This window comes from Pezoporus flaviventris, unplaced genomic scaffold (genome assembly GCF_033815535.1).
Source record: "Pezoporus flaviventris isolate CSIRO_AGI_PZ_B2104156 unplaced genomic scaffold, CSIRO_AGI_Pfla_v1 ptg000097l, whole genome shotgun sequence".
Taxonomy (NCBI): Eukaryota; Metazoa; Chordata; class Aves; order Psittaciformes; family Psittacidae; genus Pezoporus; species Pezoporus flaviventris.
Genome location: NW_026892645.1, coordinates 6,389,481 through 6,415,696, shown reverse-complemented (window position 1 = coordinate 6,415,696; position 26,216 = coordinate 6,389,481). Strand labels below are relative to the sequence as shown.

Below are 26,216 nucleotides of genomic sequence, written 5' to 3'. Positions count from 1 at the left end.
GAGCGCCAGGGGGAGGGCAGGAGCCTGGTCATGGACCGGCGGCGTGTGAGGACGGTCACTATGAGGATGCTCACTGTATGATGATGACCACTGTATGAGGATGACCACGGTGCCGAAGCTCGGGCCCCAGCTCTGCTCCAGCAGCAGGTGGAGGGGCTCCATCGGGATGCTCCAGGAAGCCAATGACATCATGTTGTGGCTTTTTTCTGTGTTTTCTCTCCTTTTTTTAACAGGATGAAGTGCAGTTTGCAGCATGGGTCCCCCCAGGACACGCAGGGCTGGGCCAGGGCTTCATTCTCCCCCCCCCCCCCCCCTCCTTTTTGGGGTCATAAAACTCCATTTCAGTTCCTAACCCACTGATACTGTGCAAGGGGCATCCCCGGCGCCAGCGCCCTGGTGGGGACCCCCCCCTCCCATCCCTATGGCGGGGCAGGATCCATCCGCTCAAGCCGGGATGGCTCCTTTCGCCTCTTCCCCCTTAATTTTGTTTAGAAACTTGTCAGGTTGGTGGATAAAGGAGGTGGAAAGATCAATCCCGGCTTTTCATCAGTGTGGGAAAAAGTATTTCACTAATCCATATTTATTGGTGTAAGGAGCTGCGGAGGGGGGGGGACGGGACGGGGCCGAGGGACCCTAATGGTCAGGAGCAAAGGACAGAAGGGACAGTTTAAGGCTGCCCTTTTCCGAGGGGTCACATGTCACCAAAATCTTTCGGTTGTCTCGGGATTGGTTACATTCTGTTCTCTTTTTTTCTATGGAGGTTGCCAAGCAACTGGCTAAGACCAGCCAAGATATTTTCTTTATTACAAGTGGAGCAGAAAGCAGCAAGGAGGAGAGAGATAGAAAAGAGAAGAAGAAGAAGAAGGGGGGGGGGGGTTGGTGGTGGTTGTGGTGGTGGAAGCAGGAGAGGAGAAGTTTGGACAATTCACATTTATGGGATCACATAACTTCATTAACTCGGCCGAGATTTGGGAAAGAGACTGCCAAAATATAAAGAGGAGAAGGGGGAGCTTTAGGAATTAAAGGCAGTTAAAAGGCAGGTCCAGGATTAAAACAATGCCAAGTGGAGCGGTGATGGGGGCTTCCCTCTGATGGTTCCTGCTCCCCAAAGAGAGATGAAGGCCCCGGCTGTGCCGCGGCCCCACGCAGGGGCCTTCATTGCTGCGGCTGCTGCTCTTCTCTCTCTGTTTAATGCCGCCTTTCTGTTGATTTCCACACTTAGGGAGCGGGTTCATCGCTGCCAGCGCTGGCGGGGAGGTGCGGGAGCCCTGCGGAGGGAGGTGCCGTGGTGCGGGGCTGGGGACGCGGCTGTGGGGACACCTTCGAGCCTCAGCAGCGAGGGCAAAAGCTCCCGTGGCCGGGGATGCGCCGCTGCGGGGGAGCAGCCCCCGCTCACAGCCGCTGCCCCGCTGGTCCCTGCTCACCGGGGGCTGGCACCGTCCCTGGTGTCCCCTGCCCAGGCACTGCTGAGGGCAGGGGCAGGGTTGGGGTCACCCCGCAGCTCCGAGCATCCCTGCGGCTGCGGGAGCTTCTCCCCCAGCACCAATCGCTCCCACCCCCGTACTTGTCCAGACCCTGTGTGAGGGGGGACACGGGCACCCCCTCTGCAGCCCCTGTAACTCCCCGGGCTCCCGGTTCTGCCCAGGGACCCCCGTGACAGCGGTGGGGTGAAGGCAGGGACCAGCGGCAGGCCGGGGATGGGGGGTCCCCGGGCGGGGAGCACCAGGGGATGCCCCCGCTCCCCCGGCCGGAGCCCGGAGCTGCCGGCCCCGCGGGTCCGTCATAATCATTGGGGGAAGACAATGAGCGTTGTTTATCCCCGGCACTTTCCCTGCCGAGGGGGTGCAGGTGAACCCCGACCCCACGGGGGACACCCCACGGGGGACACCCCACGGCCACCCCCGCCGCAGCACCACCGGCATCCCCAAGGGAGAACCGTGGGTGTGTGAGGGGACCCCATCCCTATCCCTCAAGGGGGGGACCCCATGGACCCCGAGTGGAACCAACCCCGACCCCCCACTGGGCCTGGCGCCCCCCTCGCACCCGAGCAGCGGCCCCGGGAGGGTGCGGGGGCTCCGGGCCGGGCCGGGCCGAGCAGGGCCGGGGTGTGGGGTTTGGGGAGCTGTGTCTTTAAGAGATGGCTGGCTCCAGGTTGCAGCTGCTGTTTCTGTGCTATAGAGACAGTGGAGATTCATTACTCCTAAAACACAATGGGCATTTATCACCCCGTGGTGTTATTCAAATCCAGTACCAATTGAAGGTCATCCCCATTCTTTTCTCGCCGGCTCTGCAACACATTTATTGTTGTGCCGTTCAACTAAAAGCCCTGCCCGGCCCCGGCGCAGCCCGCAGAGCCCCGGTGTGCGCATCCCTCCCGGGCGGATTCGGGACCCTCCCGGCTGGATACGGCGTGGAGGAAGAGGGGCAGCGCCGGGGCGGCTCTCGGGGCCCGAGGAGCCGGCAGCAGGTGCAGCCGCGGCCCCACCGCCGCCGCCGGTGCCCGCCGAGCCGCGGGGACCGCCCGCTCCGCCCCGCGGCACGCACCTTCCGCGCCCCGTGGAAACTCGGAGCCCCGCCGGGGCGCTTCGGGCAGCAGCGGGGCCGCCGCTCGCCCGGCCCCGGCCCCCACGGCTTCCCCCGGGGGGCACCGGCCACGGCTCGGCCCCGCGGCGCAGCGGAGCGGCCGCCGGCAGCGGCGGCGAGGGGGGGAGCGCCGGCCAGCGGGCCGGGATTTTCCCTGGCTGGAGAGGGGGGATCTGCTCCCAACTTCGTGGGAGCCGGTCGGTGAGAGGGGGCTGGGGGAGAAGCCTGGATTTTTCTTCTTTTTCCTTTGATTTTGCAATTATTATTATTATTATTATTATCAATTCCCTCCCCCCCCCCCCCAGCCGGGCATTTACAAATTCCGGCGATTTTCCAAAGTGCCCGAATTTTGAGGACGATCCGCTTGGAATCGGTCAATTCTCCGCTGCGGGAGGGAGCGGCGGCGGCCGCAGCGCGGGCCCGGGGACTGTGCCCGCATCGCCCCGCCGAGCCCCCGGCACCGAGCGGCGGCCAGCGCGGCCCCGAGCCCCGCGCCCCGGGGCTGCCCGGCGGCTCTGCCCGCTGCTTTCGTTCTCCGTTTTTCTTCCTTTTCCCTTTTTTTCCTCTTTCTTTCCCTTTTATTATCTTTTTTTTTCTTTGATTTTTTTTTAATTTTCCTTTATTATTATTGTTTTTTAATAAGGCCGCTTTTTTTTTTTTTTTCACTATTTCTTTTCCGGAGGGGCAACAAACGAGTTGATAAATTAAACCCCTCGCGGTGCCATCAAATCGAAACCGGGATGCGAAGCGCTGAGGCTGCGCTACAAACTTGTTGAGGCCGGAGCAGCGGCTCCATGGGGCCCGGGGGGCACCAGAGAAGCGGGGGACCGGGGTGATGCTGCGGGCGACGGCGGGCAGCCGGCTCGGTGCCCGTGTGTCCTTGTTTTCCAGGCTCCAGCCGGAATCCCCTTTGGAAGATCCCGCGAGCCCGGGATGGGAATCTCCGCTCCTGATTGTCCAAACGCAATTCTTGTGCGATGGAGCCGTACGAACCAAGAATTGTGTCTGGACATCTGTAGCAGAGGTTCCGACTCCACCGGCCGGGCTCCGGGAGGATGCGTTGGGGCGGCAGAGAAAGGACGGAGCCCCGGGCTCGGGCACGGCAAGGTAACCGGTTATCTGTAAGCCCGGGGAAGCCTTAGCGAGGGTTTCAAGGAAATTAAACAAACACCGGTGGCTTGGGGGATCCGAATGCGTCAAATACCGGCCGGGTCCTCACCGGGACCGGGCAGGGACCGAGGGGCCGGAGCCGAGCGCGGCGCCCCGGCCCTGCGGCTCCAGCCCCGGTTTTCCTCCTGCGATTTATTTATCCATCGCTTTGAAATCGCGGTTTCATTTTATCCAACGTATTTCGACCCCTCTGCACCGGGACACCCTCATCATCATCATCATCATCATCCGCATCCTCCTCCTGCTGCTGCCGCCGCAGCACCGGCTCACCGCGGGCAAACGGAGGCCGCTCCGGTCTCCGTCGAGCAGGGAACCGTCCCCGCAGCCCGGGTACCGGCGGCGAGCGGCCCGGGCCCGGCTCTCCTGGCCGAGGGATGCGGGGACGGGGCCACACTCAGCGCCCGGGCTGAGAGGGGACCGGGCCGGAGAGAAGCCAAGAAGCTGCGGTGGCCCCGGCGATGGAGAAGACGCTTTCAACGAAGAGAAGGCTTTCCAGAGAGGAAGGCTTTCCATAGAGAGGCTTTCTGGCTCTGCAAGCCAAGCGCCTCGGCTGGGGCTGCCAAGGAAACCCGGGAGGAGGAGGGAAGCATTACAAGATCCGAGCGAAATTTCACCAAGAGCCTATCTAGGACAAAGCTGGAGGCAGAGAATGGCTTAAAAAGGCTTTGATTTATTTTATTTCAGAAACTTTTTGAGTTTTGTGTTACAGGGTTTTGCTGTGCCCCTCTCCCCCCCCTCCCCGGCATCCCTCATCTTCCCATTTCTAGCTATTTTTTTATAGCAGTGATTGGCAGCTTTTACTACAGCAGGAGCTAAGCCATCTGGGTCTACCTGCACCGGCAAGAGGAATAACACCCCCCAAGGATGGAACTGATCCTGTCGTGAACAAACAGCTGGGGGGCACAAGGATGGAGCCTAAGGCAAAACGCGGTGTAGAGCCAGGGCCGGCTGCAGCGCTGGAGACGAACCTGCCTTTTCCTGCTTGGGTTTCAGTCGTTTCAAGCCGTGCTCCATGCAGGTTCGTTGTTTTTCAGCCAGCTCCTTCCATCACTTGGAATCTCCCCTGCACTGCCCCGGCCCAGCAAAGCTGAGGGCTGAGAACTCAGGACAGAGAAGAGCCTTTGGCCTGTGAGTGTCATTTACAAGCGGCACAAGCTGGACTCAAGTGGCTGCGGCTGGATTTGGAAAAGGCTGAATCTCGGTTTGTCACCATCAGCGGGTTTGAAGTTAGGGCTTCTCAGATGCAGCAGCATCCTGGGTGCTGTCTGTGGGTTATGGTGGGGTAAACGTGAGAGAGGAGTCACCGGAGGACTCAGACAGGGATTCACTCTATGGCATTCCCTCGGCAGAGTAATTCCTCTGTCAGGCAGGGTGGGAAGGGCTCCTTGCACGGAGCACTCGGGATCTCAGGCCAGGCTGCCCAAGCACTGCACTGCTCGCTGCCACCCTCCTCCTCCTCGGCAGCTCCTGGGGATGGAGGCCGAGGCGAGCAGCGTGTGGTACTCATCAGCTCTGGGATGCGCTGGCTGAGCTTATGGCAGCTCCGGGATTGCCGCTGCTGGGACCATCGAGAGGCTGGTGAGCAGGGCAGGGGCAGCGCAGGAAGGATAACCCTGGCTGGACACAAAAAGAAGCTCACACAGCACAGACATGTTGGTGCCCCTTCCCTCTGCTCTCACCGTGGCCTCCCGGCTGTCCAAGGAAACTTCTGGAAGCAAACAGCATCTGCGCCCAGGCAGAGCCACGCACGCCCGCTCGCAGGACCTCCTCGGGGCATGCAGTAAGAAGCCTTCCCCTCCACTGATGGAAAGGGTTAAAAGCCACTGACTTTCTTTCAGGGTCTGCCACCTCCAGCCCCAGTCCTTCCCCAGCCAGGCTGCAGCAGCCTGCCCAGAACACAGCGCAGGCTGATCAATTCTGTCCATCACGGTGACAGAAAGATAATTTGCTGCCCTTATCACTCTGTGCTGTCTCAGGCCGGGGACGGGTTTGTTTCCCCTCTAACCAAATGGTTATAGATTGGTATTGTTCCTGGGTTAGGACTTTACTCTGCCTCAGCTCAGGTATGAAAGAGGTTTAAGGCATTAGAAAAACACCCTTAAAAAAAAAAGCCTGTTTTCCTCCTATTTCCCCTAAATAAATACTGCAAGTGGAAAGTCACTACAGAGGGCTCTGGAGCTGTAATGTCTGCTACCTCACAGAGAAACTAGTAACCTTTTGTCTCCTTGCATTTCACATCTCACCCTTCCCGTGGCTGATGCACAGACTGTACCAACACCAAGTACTGTGTTAAAAGAACCCCCAGTTCCCAGCACCAAGGCAGAGGCACCCCAGCCTTGCCCCAGAGCAAGCACAATCCCCCAGCGCACCTCGCTGCCTGCAAAGACATGTTATCCTACTCGAGGTGCAGCACCCTTCTTCCTCCCACCATGGAAAACCAAAGTCTCACATGCTGCAGGTGCTCTCTGCTCTTTAGGGTACCTTGAAGTGCAGTCAGGAGAGGTGAAATGAGGACCAAAAGATGGATGCTGTTGTGATGGAGAGCAGGCCGCATGCTGGCAGGGCTTTATTTGATGTCTAGTAATGAATGAAGGCAGTGAGAAGGTGCAGAGATCGGGCACAAGCAGTTCAAGACACGTTTTGGGTTTAGGTTTTTGTTTGGGGTATTTTTTGCTCAGTGATTTGGATTTACATCCTCTTGTTCTTCCAGGGGTTCACCCGCCGTGCAGTGTCGAGATGAAAAGCACAGTATCCTGGTCCTGGAGTTTATAATCCAGCTCACCCTGCAGGCCAAGGGGAAAACATGAGAAATGGTTGAAATGGCATTTCCAAATCCTGGCTGTAAAGAGAAAACAGCCCGTAAAGCGATGGTGAGCGTTAGGGAGAGCAGAAGGGGACAGACTGATGTTTTCATCCTAAGGGAAGCGAAGGTGGGAGATCAGAGGAACTGATGTTCATTATCCCACACCGCTTCCTGGACCAGGGTTTGACAGCACTGGTGGTTGCCTGAGGCAGGACAATGGTTGGTGGCTGTTTGTTGTCTGAGCACAACAGTGGGCTGAGGAGGGAAGGTATTTACCAGTTGCCTGTTTGAGCAGAGATCTCCCCAGGGCTTCACTGCACCTTGGCCTGGTGAAGGTGGCTTGCTTGGGGCTGTGGAGCTGCCACTGTGCTGTTACCCCATGTGTGGGGGAGACCTGCCTGCAGCCAGAGGCCAGGGAAAACCGGGGGGGGGGGGGGAATGTGTGGAAGATCTCTCTTCAGGAAACACTGCCTGGCTGATGAGCCTCAGCAGGTTAGAGAAAGGCTCCAGGCTTCTAAACAGCCCCAGCACAATACAGGGAGAGAGATCCCAGCCTGCCCCTTCCCCTTCAAATAGGAGACGCTTTGCTTGGGGCAAGAAATCAGAAAGAACTTCTCTGAGAGCAACCACAGAACAGATAAGAGTAACATTTTCAACAAAGAAAGTCAAAGGGAAGGGGTACAGACCATTAGTTCCCAGTCTGCGTCGTTGATGAGCACCAAAATTCCCGGCCTCCTGCAGAACAGAGGGAAATAATTAGGATACAGGGCTGCTAAAAAGCGACACAACTCGTTAAAAACAAGGGATGTTAGAGCACAGATCACGAGCTGACTGCCTGCAAAGCCAAAGAGAAAAAGGAATCCTAGCACGGAGGTGGAAACAGGTACAGTCTGTGCCCTTTCTAGATCAAATAAAGGGGAGGCAGGAGCAATCCCAAAGCTCATTTGAATCAAAATGCACCATTCCTGAGGATGCTCTGAGATGACTACATTGCCCTTCGATGTAGGAAAGCCAGGTAATTAAAACCCACGCGCTCCAGTCGAGCGCAGAGAGCTCGATGTGAAGGTAGGGAAAGCCATCCCAGTGCCCCTACCGAAGGCACTAAACACCCGGGGATCCACTCCCAGCCCCTGATTCCGAGCAAAGGGATTCCCCCCTCTTTGATCTTCAGTGTCCTGCAATTGTCTCTCCTGTTACCAGGGGACCTGGCACATGCTTCATCTCACAAAGATCCGTGACGAATGCTCAGCACCCCCAGCGCCACCCCGCAGCACAGCTCCCTCTGCTCCATTTCTCTTGGCTTTTTACTCTTCCCCCCGCGTCCGTCCACGAGGTCGGCCCCATTTTGACAATAAAAATACATTTCCCAGAAGGAATATTTGTTGGCATTTCTCCGAGTGACTGCTTCAGTGCCAGTGATGTCAGCAGGGGACGGACAGACCTGTTAGAACTCCTGGATTGAGGATACATGCGCTATGCTGCTCCAGGTGACAACAGAGAGGAAGTATATGTGGCTCTGCTTCACGTTTAGGGTTTAAAGAGCTGGGGTGAGGGCTGCAGAAGAGGGTCTCAATGGAACAGCGCAGTGGGGGACACCTCCCACCATCACTTTAGCAGATCCCTTATTTTCATTGTCATTAACGTGCTGCTTCAAACCAACAGGGAAAACGCATCCCAAACAGTGGAGACGAACAGAAAGCCACAAGGAGGATTCAGAAGAGCTGTACTTACACAGATTCCCCTTGCATAAATAATTCTGGTCGCTCTTTCAGCAGATTCTCTTTGATCCACTGCAGCAGGTTTCTGATATCCCCTGAAAGGAGAAAGGACAGCAGTTTACAAACTGGCTGACAGCTCCGAGCTGATGCCAGAACAAAGTGCTTGTTTATCCACAAAAGAGATGAGGAACATGCAGGGTGGAAGGGGATAGCTGCAAACCTCCACTCAAAGAACCCACCCAACGGGATTGCCCCTTTAGCAGTACCTAACAGGCAGCTCTGCCCCGAAGGAGCTCAGGGCTCTGCTCCAAACTCCATGGTTTGGCAGCAGAAAATGAATCCCACAAAGAAGGGATGCAGAAGCACTGATCCAGCAGGAGACTGACACATCCCATATCCTCCTTGCTGCATTATCACCTAACAAATTGATTGTTAACTCTCTGTGTGTTTAAAGTCCATACAAATGAGCCTAAGCACCTGAAAGGAGTAAAGGCAGACACTATGGGTACCAAAACCAGCACGAACCCCTGGCAACATGAGTTCTGGGGCACAGAATGTGCACAACCATGCATTAAACACGCACACAAGCACTTGCTACAGTAGTTGTATTCTGAACACTTGGAACATTCCTCAGCATCCCACCTGCTGCCGTGGTGCTCCCTCCCTCTATACTTTGCTCTTATAGGTTCTTTATTAAAGCTCAGCCTTTATCTTTTCATTTCAGTAGGTGACAGGAAGGATTTGTCTTCATGTAAAAGGAGGAGGAGACACTGCTGGCGGGTTTTTATAGTATCAATTTTACTTTCTGAGGCAAAAACAATTTCTTTAGTGATAGCATCAGTTAATTTCCTATTGGAGAGGTGAGGAGTGACGGGGGGGGGGGGGGATGGGATAATCCGTTACAGGGTTTAGAGATGCTGACAAATTGCAATGTGGAGTTCTCCTGCATTTGCCTCTATATTTCACTGATCCTCAAACCACTTCATCATTCTGAATCCACAATCAGTTATTCTCCCGGGGCTCCTTTAAACAGCCCTTTGAAAGCCCCCAAAGAGTTTTGTTTGTTTTCCAGGCGTGAGGAAGCTTTTTGAAGGCACAAATCCACCAGTGAGGGCTGGAGCCCTGCTCACAGGAGGAGCAGGGATGTCTGGATAGGTTTCCAGGTCTGTCTCACGTGTTTCTTGATGCAGTCACAGGGAGCCCTTCCACACACGGCTCTCTAAGCTAAACTCAGGCTCTGTGTACTATTCCTTATGTGTTTGCTTCACAACCAGCAGAATGAAATGTGTGTGTAGTGGCTCGACTCAGCTCTTGCCTTATCCCAAGATTCTATGGGATTGTGGATGCTACAGAGCAGAGCTGGGGATCTTCTGGATAACGTTACCCCACCACTTCTGCCACACCAGGGATGAATCTGGCATAGGCAGGTGCACATCAAGCGGGCAACGGGGACGTGTCCATCTGTGGCAGATGGGGTCATCTTTTCCCAAGGAAAAGGGGAGGAGGATGCTCTGAGATTCCCTTTGCATCCCCTCCCTGTTTGACGGGTGTCTCTGGATGGCAGCTTTCCCCCTGGCACATCACTGCAGGGCGGCTGGGAGCACAACAGGTATTGCTGCCTCTGAGCACTGCAGTGAGCACTGAGCGCTCTGACCAGGGCAAAAAGACCTGCTTTGTGCCTTAAAACCACCCGTCAAGCTGGATCACCTGCCTGGGGCCAACCCACAGCTCCCTTGTAATGAGTTAAGAGCACAAACCAGACCATTTTCTGCTGCTTTCCTAGCAACGTGCACTGGGGCTGGATGGCGAGCGCTGCTCAAAAGGTGTACGTACACCCCGGCGGTCAGCCAGCCACCAGAACAGCAGTGAACCACATCCACCTTCCCCTGAAACCCGCTGCTGCAATGCAAAGCCCTCAGGATCTCACACCCAAACAGCTCCTGCTCTCCATCACCAAGTAATGAAAGGCAGAGAGGAAGATGGGAGAGGAGCCTTCAGGAGAAGGAGGGGGGCACAAAGGGGACCCCAGCCCCAGCGCAGCAGCGCCCGCGAGCTGTTTCATATTTATGCACTTGCAGCAGGGCACACAACAATGAGCTGTGCCAGATACCATTCTCCTCGCGTGGAATAAGCAGCCCTTTCCTCTGGGACCTTTCAGGAGAGATCATTTAAACAGAACCACGCTGCACCAGCTGGATAAAAGACAGCCACCTCGAAGCAGCCTGGATGGAGAGAGGACTGATTTATTCGAGGCTGAGCTGCAAGGCTCACCCCTACTCCTTCCATAATAAATGCTCATTTCAGCCCCACCTGAGCCTACATTCATTTATTCCTCCCTACACACACACTGAAGAATCCAGACCCAACACCCCTGTGCGTGCCTGCAGCTTCCCCACTCCAAACAGCCACAAAAAATAAGACCCCCTTGTCCAAAGCCAACCTTTAGATATAATACTTTCATCAGCTGCTTTCTCAGCATTGAATTCCTCCCCCCCCTTCATGTCTCTATGTTTTATACACCAATCTAACTAGAACAAATCAATTATAAAGGATCAAAAATGACCAGAGCCACACCAAAATCATCTCCCACAAGGAAGATATTGAAAAGGAACAAGATTACTTCCATTGCAAGGGGTCTGGGGAGAAGCCATCTTGCAGCTCAGTGCCTCGAATAGCAGTTCTGATCAACAGCTCAGGACTCTCTGCGATATCATGATGGAAATAATAAGAGGTAAATTATAGCACAACTGCTTATCTCTTGCAGTTGGCATACATAGCATTGCTAAGACATTTTCTTTCTGATACTACACTATGGGTCTAACAGGTTTCCAGCTCCCTGGGTTGAGGATTTGCTGTGCAAACCAGCAGGTCCTCCACAAACGACATATAAGGAAAGAATTAAATCTCAACCTGCTCAGGCACCACATCCACTGACAGGTTAAACCATGGCAATTTCACACTCGTGTTGCTTAGAAGCTGGTCCCCATCACAAAACAGAGGCAGTGGCTGTTTGCAGGAGCACAGTTGTACTACATGTGCTGCCATTCGGCTGCGAAAGCAGCCAGTTCTTTGGGTCAGGAGTGAGGGTCAGGTGCTCTCTGTGACAGCACAGCATTTCACTCTCCCATCTCCAGCTCAAGTGCAGCAAATCCCAGTAACGCCACAGTTTTAGCACCCCAGCATGGTCTCGGTGAAATCCTTTTGGTAGCCTGCTCCATCTCATCCACAGCAAACAAACATCCACACCAAAAACCCCACTCTATCCTTAACCATTGGCAGCATCAGCAGAGAGGCAAGAACCAGCCAAGGAAGCTGAAACAGTCTCAAGCTGCAAAGGAGGGACTGAAGCACATGGTAGGAAATCCCTGTGTCACTTGTATAGAGAGACAGCTTCTGCTGCCTGCGCTCAGAGCACCTCAAACCTCTGCCGCTTCACAGGAAAAATAACCTAAAGTTCATTAGGAAACCAAAATAAAGGAACCCAGCAAACGTCTGAGAAAACTGCTTTAGTTCAAGCGCACTGATGGGAGCTCGAATCCACGATACACACAGAGAGCAAAGAAGGCAGCGCTCAGGAAAACCAAGTGTGTGCTTGCAGTGCCACAGAGTCATTGGCTTGTCACGCAAGCGGGCAGGATGCAGGATCTGCAGCGAGCGTGCATACAAAACCCAACAGCCTCGGCTCATTTGCAGCCCAGCTGCATCACAACCGCTCCTGGTTGTGGCAGACAGCACGGCGCAGCCTGCTCCGTCCTCCTGCCTACCCTCCAAGGCCTGATCTTCTGCATCACCCCAACTGCTCCTCGATGAAGAAACTGCTGAGCTTCCTCTGCAAGAGAAACACAGCTACGACTCCATTTTAGCACTGCCTGCAATAAGAGCCTGGGTTCATCTGCACCCTCAAACCCACGGCTGGAATCCATAGATCTTCCCTAGCTCAATAAAACCTCCTGGGCCTGACAGATTCATCAGCAAAGAGGACACTCGCTGTGTGCAGAGGGAAACCGGGTGCCTTGAATAAGAAACACCAAGTTGCACCAGAAGGATCTCGCACTGAACTGATAAACGTACAGAAACACAGGAGGGTTTTGGGCAACCATTACCCCAGTTGACAAGGATGGGCTCTGAGCTCCCAGGGAGCTGCACAGGCCACTGACAGACTCACACACACATGCAGTGAGCAGACACCCCCGTGTCCCCCGTCTTGAAATGCACATATAAACCTGCACAAAGCACACAGTGCCTCGAAGAGCACCCAGAGGCTGTAATTCCACCCATCTTCTTGCCTTGGCTGCAGAAGTGTGAAATAGGGGAGCCCTATAAAGGCTGAACCATGGAAAATTCCCTTCTGGTCCGTAATAAACAAGATATATGCAGCACTGGTCACTAAGGGGTCAGTGCTGCAAGAGCACAGCGCTTTCCCTTGCGGATAGCTCCCTGTGGGGTACCATTTCTTTGACCCAGAATAAGATCATTTATCATACTGACCATGGCTGAGCTCCAATTTGCTGAGGTCACTAACTCTGGACGAGCGCCGCTCCACCCACATTCTCAGCCACCGGCCTGTAACCATGACAAAGCCCCTTCCCTGCAGCTCCTCTGCCATTATTCCCCCTGCCTGCATGGAAATGTATGGAAAGACAATTTGTATGCCCCTTTTCCTGGCCTGAAGCAGCTTGTTTTTAAAACAGATGAACCAGCTCCCAATACCTGCTGCCCCTCTAGGTGCGCGTCTCCTCTCTGCTATTGAATCCTCCAGGAATCTGCTCTCTAAAAGAGCTTGTTACAAAACCTGACCTAAGGGATCCTTCAAGCTCCTCCAGCCTCCCATCTGATATGCAAATCATTCGCTGAAGCAGACGATGGTGTGCCATGAACTGCAGAAGAAGACCTGGAATAGCTGATATAAATGAAGCCACAGGCAAACGGCTTCGCTACTACACAGAGCGAGCAGCGAGGCAAGATTCTGCAGCAAGTGCAACATCCATTTTCCCTGACAAGAGCCCAAGCCAACCCTGCCATGCGCTGGAGTGGGCAGTGATTTAAGTGCTAGGGAAAAAATTAGGGGATAACTACAGCCAGACGTAAGAGAATCCCAATCATTGCTCTTATCTGTTCCTGTCTGCTCCAAACGAACACCAAGGTCTTGGCTTCTCTAATTTTTAACTGTGCTGTGACATCCTCCTCTCACTTCTCAGCTATAAGAGCAACGCTGCTCTTCGTTTTCTTGCACCCACAAAAGGCGAAGGGATCTCAGAGGTCTTTCACAGCCCTCTCCCGTTAGCAGTGAAGACTCAGATCCCAGCCATTACCCAGCCCTGAGGTTTTAATCACAGCGCTCATGAACTAGAGAGGAGCTGCTTGGGATCCTGCACTCCCCACAGGTTGCTGGTAGGAGAACACAAGTTCAAGGGATCTCCGATCCCACTCGCCAGCCAGCAGCAAGCCTCCAGATCCATGAGCTCCTGTGACAGAAAAAGCAGCTCTGAGCTGATTCTCAGGGTAAACCTAATCCCTACTCATTTCCAAAGTCAGAGCACCTAATCCCGTAACACCCAACGCTATTGTCACTTCAGGCTCCCAAATAAATGCCACTGCACCAAACTGTCTCTTTTAATTAGGATCACAGATCCCTACTGCTGGCCCAGGGTCTTGTCTCTCGTTCCAAACTGTCAAAGGAAGGATTCCAGGTTGGGAATTGCAGACACTACAAATAATACCCCACTAACAGGTCCCGTGATTTTCTCCCTCTGTCCCTGCAGAATGATTCCCAACAAAAGACCATCCCAAGCCTTTCCCACTCTGATTTTGAAGATGCTTGAGCAATGTAGACCTGCTACCAAACCCCAAGGAGACTGTGCCACGGTCAAATAGTTTTTGCAGTCAGAAATCTTCCGCTAATGCACCAAACTCCCATTTCTTCATTCCTCCCTATCAATCTCTGCTGGATAATATTGCGTCACCCTGGCTATAATCTGTCCTTCCCAATGATAAAGGAGATAGCCCACCTCATCGCTTTTCCATCCATTTATCCTGTTTAACCTTGAATAGTGCTGGTTAATTTTTTCTGAGCTGCTCAGGAAGACAATTCAGAGACTGCATTACTAACCATGGGCACAGAGCTTTGCCAAAACACATCAGGACTTAACATTTCCCTTCTCTCTTGTTTCCCCAGCTCCCGGGTTTTGTGCATGTGCACGCACAGCGAGGGTGGAAAAGGAAAACCTTCTCCCTGTTACAACAGAGCTGATGCGAGACCCCAGAGGAAGGTGGCTGCTGCTGCCAGCGTGCAGAGGGATTCCCTGGCAGCCTGGCACTGCCCCACACGCAGGCTGGCCGAGGGAATCCCTTGGGCTGGGCTCTCCCTGGCACTGCCAGCTGGATCAGAAAGCGCCTTCGAGTCAATCCTTTGCCCCCCTCCCAGCCTGGCTGGTGGCTGCTGTCCCCTCTGGCTGCAGGATGAGTCAATGTCTCGGCTCACGAACTGCTGGGATTTTATTGCTCTACATACAGAAATCGTGCGGCATCCAGCCCTCACCTCGCACTTTCAGGCTCGGATCTGCTTTGCTATTATTAGACTTTCATATAGGGCAAGCACCATTAAACCGATTCCTGTCCACCCAACCCAGCCACCCCCACAGATACTCCAAGCCCCCTCAGTCTTACTTGAAAGGGGAAAAGAAAGGGCCAGTGAGATGATCAGGGTGGAGGAGAAGGGGGGTAAGATTTACAAGTGAATGGAGGTAAGAATGGAGCAGTTTGTGGGATAAAGGGGCTGCAGAGGGAGCTTTACAGATGTGCAGAGGGACGGCGGCTCATTGTTTAATTAAGCAGAAAGTGGCTCTTTTGAAAAGCAATTTTGCACAGGAGCTCTGAGCTCAGCAAACAACTCCTGCGAGTGAGGGCAGGAGGAGAAAGGAACAGCTGGCCCGGAGCCGTGTGAACCGCATGCTAAGCGGTTTAAAGGGCCCGGATCCTCCTCCCCAGCCCTGTTCCGCTGCCACCCTCTGAACAGTGCTGTCAGCACAGCAAATCCCACCGAGAGAAAAGGCAGAGCAGGGCAGGGGGGGAGCGTGCCGGCACTGAAAGGTTATCCTGCTAGGTGTCCGCACTGCATTACAGCGGCTGGGAAGGAGGGTGGAACAGCCGGGCTTTGTTATGCCAGGGATTTGGTCACACACAAGAGCTGGGGTTTGGATGCCTGGGAAGCTCTTTCGACAAGGAGTTGGGATGAGCCGAGCTGGTAACGTGGCTCCATGGCCTCCTGGGTGAGTGCTGGCACTGCTCTGGTGAGGGCACACGGTTGTTTCTGTTCTCTCTGAAGGACTCATTCCTCGTGCAGAAGCTGGGAGAGTGACCCAGTGCCACCGAGTCCCACACCATGACTGCAAGCACAGCAGGGACCACTGGATCACAGCGGTGGTGGCAGCCCAGCAGCATCCCACCGGGCTCCCAGTGGTGCAAAAGTGGTTGCTCACACTGATCACTGGAAAGATCAGCCAGGATCCAGAACTGAGCTTGTCCAGCCTCAGGTCCCACCCTGAGCATCCCACTGAGTCCCCTTTCCTTGCCAACAATATATATACCCTGTCTAAGAGAGATGCACAAGTCCAGGAACAGCCCCAGACTCCTCTGAGACCTGTGAGCACCAGGCACTGTGGTTAAAGATGTGACTGCGTGAAGTTCCATAGAGCTATGGTTTTTTGTTATCATTCTAATAAGCTGCATTACCAAATATGTTTTTATTCTCTCTTTGGAGCAAGTTCTAAAATGTTAGGAATAATAAACAGAGCAATAAAAGCATTCCAGAATATTAATAACTTAACTGCAGCATACTACCTACCAATAGCACTGGGCATTTACATGCAAGTGATGCCAACTACTGCTCTTGATTTTACACCTTGTTTTGGCACAGCACCCAGTCAACTCTGACCACAGGCCATGCTGTATTTTTTAAGCCACTCTGCCTGTAACACAGGTCTGATCTCCTGAGATCCCCAGGCTCTTCTCTGAGAAGATGAATGCTCCCAACTCCCTCCATGCTGTGCAGAACAAGGCCTCTAGAAAGCTAAGCTCTTGAGGAGCAGACTATGCTCTTCTCTACAGGGATTTAACATAAGCAGCACTTGGCAGATATATTTTCCTCTTAAAAAAAAAGAAATAAATATTAGCAAAAGCTTTTTCCCTGGGGTTTTGGTAAAGGGAAACCACACAACAATTGCCAAAAGACACTGATTAAAAATGTATCTTTCCAGACTTGTAAATGCCAAAACACACCGTGAATTCTGGATTACCCCAGGTCCAAATGATCGCTGCTGCAGCTGGTCACTGCTGTTCCAAAACACAAGTCCCATCACTGGAACCACAGGAGAAGTTGGAATTCAAAGGCCTGCGATCAGCAGCTGAGCAGCACAACTGCCAGACTCTGCAACCAGCCCCAACCTCTGGATGCAGCATCCAGCAGGCAGCACAGCAGAGAGGTTTTGTAAACCCTCGTCATCAGCACAACGCTGCTGAGCTAAACCTGAACTTGGCTACAAGGGTTAAACAATGCCAGGGACTTCCTACCCTTCCAACAGCATCCATGCAACTCACTTGGCCATAGACAAATCCATCACTGTGTGTCCCAGCGAGATGGAGGAAGGAGCTCCGGCATCGCTTGCAGAGCAGTCATACAATGACCTATTTGATTACTGGAGCACTTGCTTAAATTACTGTGGCTTATTTCAGGATGAGGCTGCCAAATACATTTTCAGTTTTTAATTTAGGGTTTCTCTCTTTTATGCTCCATTGTCTCTAATAGCTTCTTAGATGCTTGCAAATAAAGTTGATTTCCCTGCCAATTTAATCCTCTCTCCATGAGACAAATACCACTATTCCCTCAGCTTTCTCCCACACACACAGTCTTTATGCAGAAAAAACCAACAGGGCATAATGCCTTTAGATCCTCTAACAAATTTATCAATGAGATCATCAAAACAGCCAGCAATTTGGGATAAGATTCTTGTTTAACTTGAAGTCTTCTTTCTGCAACTGCTCTAAAAGATGACACGGTCCAGCACAAAGTGTGACTGATGTAAATCTGTCTCCCTGTGCCATGGATCACACCTCTGTCAGTTCCTACTTCAAAACTTCACCATGTAGGCTAAGACAGCTCTGCTTTGGAAATAAAGAACTGCTCTCTTACTGGTGTTAGGATACAAAAAGCCCCTTGGGTAATAAAAATAGGTCCCACCACACGGCTGTACCCCTTGTGGTTTGCTCTTGTCCCATTTGCAGTTTCTTCCCTCCTGCCTTTCCAAACCCCTCCAGGAGCCCATCTCCACACCTCAGAAAAGGACAGGGAATCAAATCTTCTCGTAAAAGTTAACTGGATCTGGAACCCACCTACTTCTCACCTGGTGCCTGTGACCAGGAAAAAGGAAACAACCCCGTAAAAATTTGTCCAACTTTATTATCTCTCAGAGAACACTGCCCTTGTCAACTATGGAGCACAGCTTGGTTTATCCATGTCAATATCTCTTCTTTCATTTTCCACCTCCCCTCACCTCTGGGATAGATATAAAAATGCCTAAACAATTAAAATATAGCTGGGCCCAATGTCCCAGAGAGAAGTAGCTGCTCTGCAAAAAGGAGGACAAAGACAAAAATAACCTACAAAGAGAAGAAGAGTAGGTAAGAGAGGCCAAAATGGCCCAAAATAAGCCTGATGGCTAATGAAACCAGTTAAAATGGGGTTAGAAGTACAGGTCTTCAAGTACTGCTCATACTACAGCTCTTTCCCCAGAGCATTAAGTGACGGATGTAGGGGGTAAGGCAAGCAACAGGATGCACCAAGTATAACTGAGCTGGTTTATTTCTCTAACCACTGTCACTCTGGCTGCACGAGGGCAGCAGGGAACATACTACATATATCTTTATTTACCCAGAGAGAGGTGAATTAATACTTCTTAGAGTGAATGAGGAAAATACATGGTATTAGGAACAATGTAAAATTGCAGGAATTTACCAAATTCCTTATTCACATGTTTCTGATGTGATTCTACTGACTCCTCACCACTACAACATAATTCCCATCTGGTAATACTTTGAGGAGTGTCTCCAGATATCAGACATCAACCCCACATCTCCCTACCCCACCCCTATGCTGGGTGTAAACGTCACTATAGCAGAAGCCTCACAACTCAACCCAAAAGCTGAAACCCCCCTGTCACTCAATGCACATGAAAACAGGAGGCTGCAAATGGGGGGAGCTAGCAAGGGGGCACACTGTCCATTCTGCCACTCCTGATATAGGAATAGCAGCATCTGAAGAACAAGGCAGCCTGGAAAGCTGGGAGCAACAATGTGCTAGATGAACTGGGAATGAGCCACTGGAGATCATGAGTCTGAACCCTGAGACTGGGCCAGACCTTAAGGGAAAGATCTATCCTTTAGGGTAAACCTAGCTCCTAGTGAAGTCTGTAGAAGTCTTCCAACTGCAAGTGGGAATGGATTAGGCCACATACAACTGCCCCACTGACAACCATCGGGCTGGAAGAATCATGCTTTGATATTAATTCCCCTCTTCTCCTGGCAGAAATAAACATCCCACGTAATAACCCCATCTTTCTGAGGATCTGACTGTGATCTGAACTCCACCAATGCATTGATGCGCACATCAGTGGGTATTTTACATTTACAGAACACTGAAGAAAATTATGCTCTAGCCCTGAAGCTTATAAACCAACTAAATGAATGTTTTGGCATTTCTTTACTGCTTTCCATTCCAGGATCTTAAGTGCTTGAATAGTGCTGGAATTTAACACTGAACTCTCTTGCGATACATGAAAGCAGCACTACTACTTCACTAGCAACAGGGGAAAGTCAAGCAACATGACTAAAGTCACAAAGCAAATCAGTATCAGGTCATGTTTCTGGATCCCTAGTCCCTGTCTTAACCACAAGATAACACACCAGTCCAGTGCTCCTATTACATATGAATTACACATACTTATGTCCAAACATCAAAAGCGCTTCTACCAATCTCTAATTACTTCCAGGCACGGCAAGAAGATTTCAGGCCTGAATGTTCACAGCACATATATTACAGTATTAGCCATTCATGAGATATTACTTGCTAACATTCCCTGATGCTTTGTATTATTTTGCTTTATAATCCCACTCTCAAATAGCACAAAGCATTCCTCTCTAGCTGGGAGAATTCAAAACATACCTGAGGCAAAATTATGTTGCAATTGAAGTATGTACACGCATCAGGAGAAACAAGAGAGTTAGTACAGCACTTCTCAGTACTGATACTCCAAATCACAAACCTGAAATGATGACTGTTTATCACTGGGACACTCAAGTCCTATTTTCTATCATAGGGAAGGCTATAGACAGGATGTTCAGCATCACATTCAAGTGCTAGCTTTGCCATTTTCAACTGCACAGTTAATATAGAACAAGTACGTATACTTGTAAGTTCAATTAGTAGATAAAATGCATTTATGTTACACTGCTGTACACACCCCCACGTATCTATTCACTACATATACACGCACACACACTTATATCTCTCTTGAAAACCTCAGGACAGGCAAGAAAAAAACAGAGAGAAGACGTTATCGGTGCTTTCAAGCAAGACAAATGTAGACTTGATGGAAGCAATCAGAGGCTGTTGTCTACCCAGGAGGAAGGAGGAAAAAGTCTTAAGGCAAAAGACAAGTGCTTAGAGGAGACGAAAGATGCTCCGACTATTTCTGCTTGGTATTTACTTTGAGGACTGTTTTCTGCCAAGCTTTGTGATCCACAGCATGCCTGAAAGTGCTTTTAAAATACATCAGTTCTTGTTGCCAACTCATGAAACTGCCGTACAAACCAGCTTTGTTTCATTTGTTGTCCTTCTTTCAGGTTATCCAACAGGTTCTGATACTCACAAGGCTCTGGTTGACAGGGCAAAGTCACCTGATGCTTTTTGACACCATCGAACATGAATTCTGCACCACCTCTGAAATAAAAACAATGAACCACTGAGATTTTGCTTTATTGTCAAAAGGAAGACAGTACAAAAGAGGCGATTTACATAGATGCCAAAACGGAGAAAACAAATGACACAGCCTATATTTAGCACAGGATTCTCTTTGTCTTTTTCCTCCTCTTGCAAACCACACGTTCATAGGGGAAGTTGCCATCTCCCATCGCCAGCTCCCACAGGAGGCTCTGCTGAGGGCCAGAACCCCACGGTGCCAGGCATCATCCCAGCAGAACAGGAAGATGGTTCCCAGTTCAATGTGCTAACAAACGGCCACGCAGCATCCAGCCTAATGCCTCCAGCTGTCGGCACTGCTGCAGCCCAAACAGCATTACAGCCACCACATGACATCCCACGTCTCGTCCTCAGCACCTTTTATAGTCACAAGCCTCGAGGCCTTTAACAGAACTGTAGCATCCTTCTAAATAATCCCCTATTTCCACTTGTGAACAGAGAGGAAATGACTCACAGGAGGTTACACAGCAACCAGAGCCAGCATCCCTGAGCCCTGGCAACCTCTTCTTGATCTGCTTGCTACAGAACATTCCCTCTTGGGAGGGACTTGAGTGGGAGAAGCAAATGACAACGATGATAAGTGAAAAATGAATAAACAAACACACAATCCTCCACGGAACAACCTGACGAACATCCCTCTTCTGACAGTCAGAACGTACTGAGGGATCAGCCCCAGATAACTCACTGATGGCCTCTGGTGTGAGCAAAATATGCAGAGGCGGGAAGGACAGGAGGACCTCGAAAGAATGGGATTTAAATTGGGTCCAGGTACCTCATCTCCTTTAGGCTGCTCCAAAAAAATCCTCCATTGTTTGGAACTGCAACTCACAAGGCTCAGGAGCTCCTCAAAACACCCCTTTTTTGCCCAAAGGACAACTGTGGAAACTTGGAGCTTTACAAACATCAATCAGTTTTCCTGATGTTGTGAGGCCACAGGACAACTCAGCCTTAGATTGTGAAACTTTATCATGTGAGTAAGGACACGGATAATAAACACGAGTGCTACTTTTAAGATACAGAACAAACTCTTCACCCTAGACTGAACAGGATGGCCAAAGCTTTAACAATTAGGAAGCTCCCAAGAACCTCAACTCATTTGATACCCAACCAAGGTAGAAAAATGACCAAGCCGATTTCAAAGGGTTTATAATTGTGGCAAAACGTTTTTCCAACTTCAAACACTGACTAATTTAAAAAGATAACCTTAGGAAGTTACTGTCTGGAAACTCATTGGTGCCTCACATCCCTTGGGAAGCAGCACAAGAAAGAGAGGTATTTCAACTAAATAATCCCCACCTAGCCTATCAACAAAAGACACATCCAGACGTTCCAAAGCTCCTTTAAATCCAGTATCTCAAAATGCCCCACTAGGTTTCCTTGGCTCTGCAATGGAAGAGCACAACAGAAGCCTTGTTATGCCCTCGGCAGCATTACTTATATGCAGTGAGTCTCCTAAAGAGCACTCTGTTGGTGTCCTTCCCCCAGCTCACACAAAAAATAGCTATGTGGCAATTGAAGCGGCGATTATGAGCACGAGGGGGGATTCATGCGAGGGGACAAGTGACAAGGATTATATGAAAAACATTTTTTGATGTCACGAAAACAAGGTCACACTTTGTTACAGCGGGAAATGTAGATTGCAAGATAAGGTCCTTCTGTAATGCGCGAGCCGTGGGGACCTCAGCTGCGATTCCTACATAGAGAGCTCATTTATGCATTTCCAAAGGGAGCAAAAATGCATCTCACTCTTCTGGGAAAAATTAGGAGAGCTCCTGCAGCTGGAAGTGGGAAAGACTGAGGAAAGGATTCTTCAGGAGAAGAGCATTTGAGGGGTTATGGCGTTTCTGTGCTGTGAAAGGGTGGGAAAAAGCGAATAAAGAGCAGCCTTTTAGCTGCTGGTAAAAGGAGGCTTTAACGAAAATAACACGAGTATTTCCACAAATATGCACTGGCTTCCACTGCAAACACTTGAACTTCCCAGCGCCAGCGCTGGGGAGCAACGCGGATCCTACGGCAGCCGAGACCTGAAACACCACAAAGGCTGTTTTGCCCTGAAATAACCTGAGACACGAAGCGAGCACACACGTACACACACGGGAATAGAGAGGAAAAAAAGCCGAAAAACGAGTGGAAGGTTTCAATTAATCGTTTTAATCATTAAAGCAAGCAAGGGCTGGAAGGGGAGAAAGGAAAGCGCCGGCACAAGACGCTCACACAACCGCAGGCGAGGCCGTGTCGCCGCCTCCCTTCAGAACAGGGCAGGGCCGCTCTATCGGGGCCGGGAAACCGCCCCGGCGCTGCCTGCCCCCACCGGGCAGCGCCTGCACCGCCACCCCGGGCCGCAGCCCCGGAGCCCCGCGGGCCCAGACAGGCTGGTCGCGGCCGCACAGCCCGCACTCCACAGGAGCTCCGCATCACCGAGGGGCCCGTTCCGGTGTCGTCCCCGTCCGTCTCCCCCCCCCCCCCCCCCGTCCCCCGCTGCCTCCCCAGGCCCCGCCGCCGCCCGCGCTCACCCGAACTCCACCTGCAGCGACACGGGCGCCGCCATCTTGGCAGCGGCGGGGACGGCGCGCGCGGGCCGCGCCGGAAGTACCGCGCCGGCTTCCGGGCCGCGCCGCGTTGCCTGGCAACGGCGGTTCAAGGCGGGGAGCGGCGCTGGGGCCTAATGGGTTCTACCGAGGAGCGGCGATGGGGCCTGGCCTGAGGGGAGCCCACAGCGGGGCTCAGGACGGGTTTAGGCTCCCGTTAGCGCTGCTGGAAGGGCGGCCCGTGCCTGCTGAGGTGCGCCCTCACGGTGGGCTCTTTGCGTTTGGGTTGACGGGACCTTAAAGCTCCTCCAGCGCCAAGCCCTGCCACGGGCACTGACCCCTTCCGCTAGAGCAGCTTGCTCCAAGCCCCTGTGTCCAACCTGGCCTTGAGCACTGCCAGGGCTGGGGCAGAGCTGCACAAAGGCTGCACAAACCCAGCCTCATTTAAATGTGCGGTGTGGCCGCGGCAACGGCCGCTCCTGTCACCGCCATGGAGATGCGCCGGAGGAGGCGGCGGTTCAGTAGCCCCGTCCCGCCCGGCTCACATCTGTTCCCTGTTTGCTTTCCCCTCCTGTCCCCAGAGGGGGAAGCGTGGAGCCGGGCGCGATGCAGCCATGGCGGTGACAGCTGGGGCTGCGATGGCGCAGGCTCTTGTCCCCCCCTCAGCATGGAGCTGCGCTGGGCTGCACCCCTGAACCTCCCTCTGTGTGTTAGTGTATACGCTTATATCTGCACACAGGCACGTAGCAGTGTAATATATACAGCATACACCCGGTGCATGATGTGTAAGGGGCGTAAATTTCCACAGACAGATTGCTCTTGGTTTATGCTAACGGGGGTCAGGGTATGCCTAACCCCGAGAGCAGAAGGTGGTGGTGTTTGTAATGGCCTTTTGTTCTCAGAGGAGATCATTCTCCAGGCTGGGCCCCAGGAAAGGCCGGTCCCCAGCACAGATGAATGCTGCCATCGCTGCCGGGGTGACGTGAAGCTGTTGACCATGGTCTTCATCCACAGAATTCCAGCTGGATTTGAAATGTCTCTAAATCCCAAAGGGGGTTTTTGAGGATCTGGGAGGATATGGAACTGGTTGTGCTGGAAACTGGCTGAGGAAAGAAGCCTCAGACCAAAAGCTTACTTCTATACACTTCAGAAACGACTGAAGCACTCTATACAGAGGACCTGGTAATCTGAACTCCAGATCAGTGTTTGCAGTTATGGTTTTATATGGGCTATTCTTCTTGCTTCCAGGAATCGTTTATGAGGCCAAATAATAGCAGACCTGGCTTATAAAAGGAATCTCGATTCCTGAGTTACAGAAATGCAGCAAAATATTACAGATTTAATGTTAGTACTGAAAAAAAAAACCCAAAAATAAATGAAAAAGGAAGAGAACAGTAATCATCAACACCAGTTTGGCTCATTCAAGCATTTAGAGCTGATTATTGCTAGTGACTGCCCTGGAAATAGAGTCAAAGCATGTACGATATAGGGGACGTTCTTATGGACATCCTGTGTCTGGGAGAGGAGCGGGTCCCATCTCCGTACTGGAAATCAGAGCATCCCAAATTCTCTGGCATATGCTTGGGGATGGGGAAAGCAAGCACGTAACCTCCTCGAGTAGTGCTGCCCTTGTTGTTTCTGAGTGCTGTCAACATCGATGGTGTTTGATAAGCAGGTACAATAAAGCAAATTGAGGTGAAGACGAGGATCCTGCTGTGAATGCGTGCTCCGGGTACGGTTTGCTGTAACATGCCATCTTCTCGTTCAAACCCAAGGATGTGCCACTGTGCTTTATTTAAGCTAAACTCCTCTTTTTATACCCTATTGTCTATGGAGGATCCCTGACTCAGTCCCAAGCATGGCATGGCACCGGGCAGGACCGGCCATCCCCAGGGCACTGTGGTGTTCACCCTGGTTATACAGCAACCGAGCAGGATGCCCTGGCAAAGCCAACTGTGCCCAAACAAAGGAACAGGTTGGAAACTGAACCTGGCAATAAGGAGGGGTTAATTCCTTTTGTCTCAGCCCTGGCTTTAGTTTCAACCCTGCCATTTGCACACTTTTTCTCTCCTTTTGAGTGCAGGAGAGGGCCATGCCTCCATCTCCCCTCTGAAGGTTTACTCTGGAGGAGACTCTCCATCGTGTTTTAGAGGATAACGCAGTTCATAAACACAAGGCCCAGCGCTACGAGGAAAAGCTTTATCCGAGAGCCCCGCGCTGGCGATTCCATTATTTCTCCATAAAACATCAGGGGAATGCACCAACAGCTGCTCGCATCCTTCCACACAGCAAGGCAAACTGCCCGGCGAACAATGGCTGGCGAAAGGGGAGCCATGGCGGAGGCGGTGACAATGGGTTTCCTCGCTCGGGGCTTTGTTTGATTTCCCCCGTCTCAGTTTTGAACTCCCTCCGCCGAGGGGGTAGGATGGGGAGAAGGGCGGGGGGAAGCAGGCAGAGGGGAAGGAGGGTCAGTGGGAGTTAAAGCCTTTTGCAGCCTTTCTCTCCCATTCATGTGGTAATTGGGTGTCAAGCAGAGATCAGTAAGATGGAGCCCGGCCTCTGTGCCCGGGTTAAACTGCAGCAGAAAGAAAGCGGGAGCTGAACCGATGGAGGCCTGAATGTCATTAAGGGCGGGAGGAAGCGGCTCTCCCCCAGGAGCCGGCCCTTCTGCCGGGGTGCTGGGCCGGGGGGGGCCGCTTCCCATTCAGGGCATCCCTGAAAGCGGGCAGACAAAGCGGGAGGGCGCCTGCACAATGCTGCACCCCCGGCCCTACCGTCAATAGGGAGCTCTAAACAGGCGTTTAACCTTCAGAATAGCTGAAAGTGATACTCAAAGCTGAGGAGGTGGCTCGCCCGACCGCCGTTAGCCTCTTCCTGCGGACAGGCTGGAGGCCACTTGGATGGCCAGGGGCCAGGAGGAAGGCTCTTGCCACTGTCACTCCCCTTGGCTCTGCTGGCACAGTGCTGGGGTGTGCCGGGGGTTGGAAGTGCCCGGAACCAAGCCCTGACTCCTGCTCTGGCTGGGAAGATACTGGCATCCCTAGGAAGGGCTGCTCTGCACCCTTGAGGCTGGGGCTATTGGATGGCAGTGCCATAAGGAGGGGGAGGAGGAGGTATAATAGGGGTCACATCCCACACCTGGGATCGTTTATTGGAGGGATCTGGGGACATCCAGGCCAGATCCCCTTCCTGAGCAGGGGGATATCCCAGCCTTGACAGAATTGCCTTCTCTTGTGATTCCTGGGCTTGCCAGTCTGTATTGCATGGTCTCCCCCAGAGCTAACTGGCATCATTTGTGCCTGTGGGTGGCAGGAGAAAAGAGGGCCAAAGCCTGGGTTATTTTGGGAGGTGGGATTTGCCACAAAACAGGCAAGGCTTGAAAA

At 52.3% G+C, this 26,216-nt stretch overlaps 1 protein-coding gene and 1 long non-coding RNA gene across 2 annotated transcripts; one reads left to right on the top strand and one right to left on the bottom strand.

Annotated features, from left to right (window-relative positions):
- Window positions 1–6,284: 6,284 nt before the first annotated feature.
- Window positions 6,285–22,933, bottom strand: URM1 (ubiquitin related modifier 1). Its single transcript, XM_061476760.1, has 5 exons — window positions 22,819–22,933; window positions 20,196–20,266; window positions 8,288–8,369; window positions 7,243–7,291; window positions 6,285–6,536 (listed from the first exon to the last, which is right to left on the bottom strand). The coding sequence occupies exons 1-5, from the start codon at window positions 22,851–22,853 to the stop codon at window positions 6,468–6,470; spliced, it is 306 nt and encodes a 101-aa protein (XP_061332744.1). The 5' UTR covers window positions 22,854–22,933; the 3' UTR covers window positions 6,285–6,467.
- On the top strand, window positions 6,485–7,928 carry LOC133281338 (uncharacterized). The gene is made up of 2 exons (XR_009747481.1): window positions 6,485–6,623; window positions 7,462–7,928. It is a non-coding gene; the product is annotated as an uncharacterized LOC133281338 (long non-coding RNA).
- Window positions 22,934–26,216: the final 3,283 nt, after the last annotated feature.

What these genes read in the sequence shown, in the direction of transcription:
- URM1 (XM_061476760.1), bottom strand. Translation starts at nt 22,853, where the DNA reads ATGGCGGCGCCCGTGTCGCTGCAGGTGGAGTTCGG. An exon ending in TCGCTGCAGGTGGAGTTCGG is followed by an intron (nt 20,267 to 22,818) that starts GTGAGCGCGGGC and finishes TTTTTATTTCAG; the next exon opens with AGGTGGTGCAGAATTCATGT. An exon ending in ACGCAGACTGGGAACTAATG is followed by an intron (nt 6,537 to 7,242) that starts GTCTGTACCCCT and finishes CTTGGCCTGCAG; the next exon opens with GGTGAGCTGGATTATAAACT.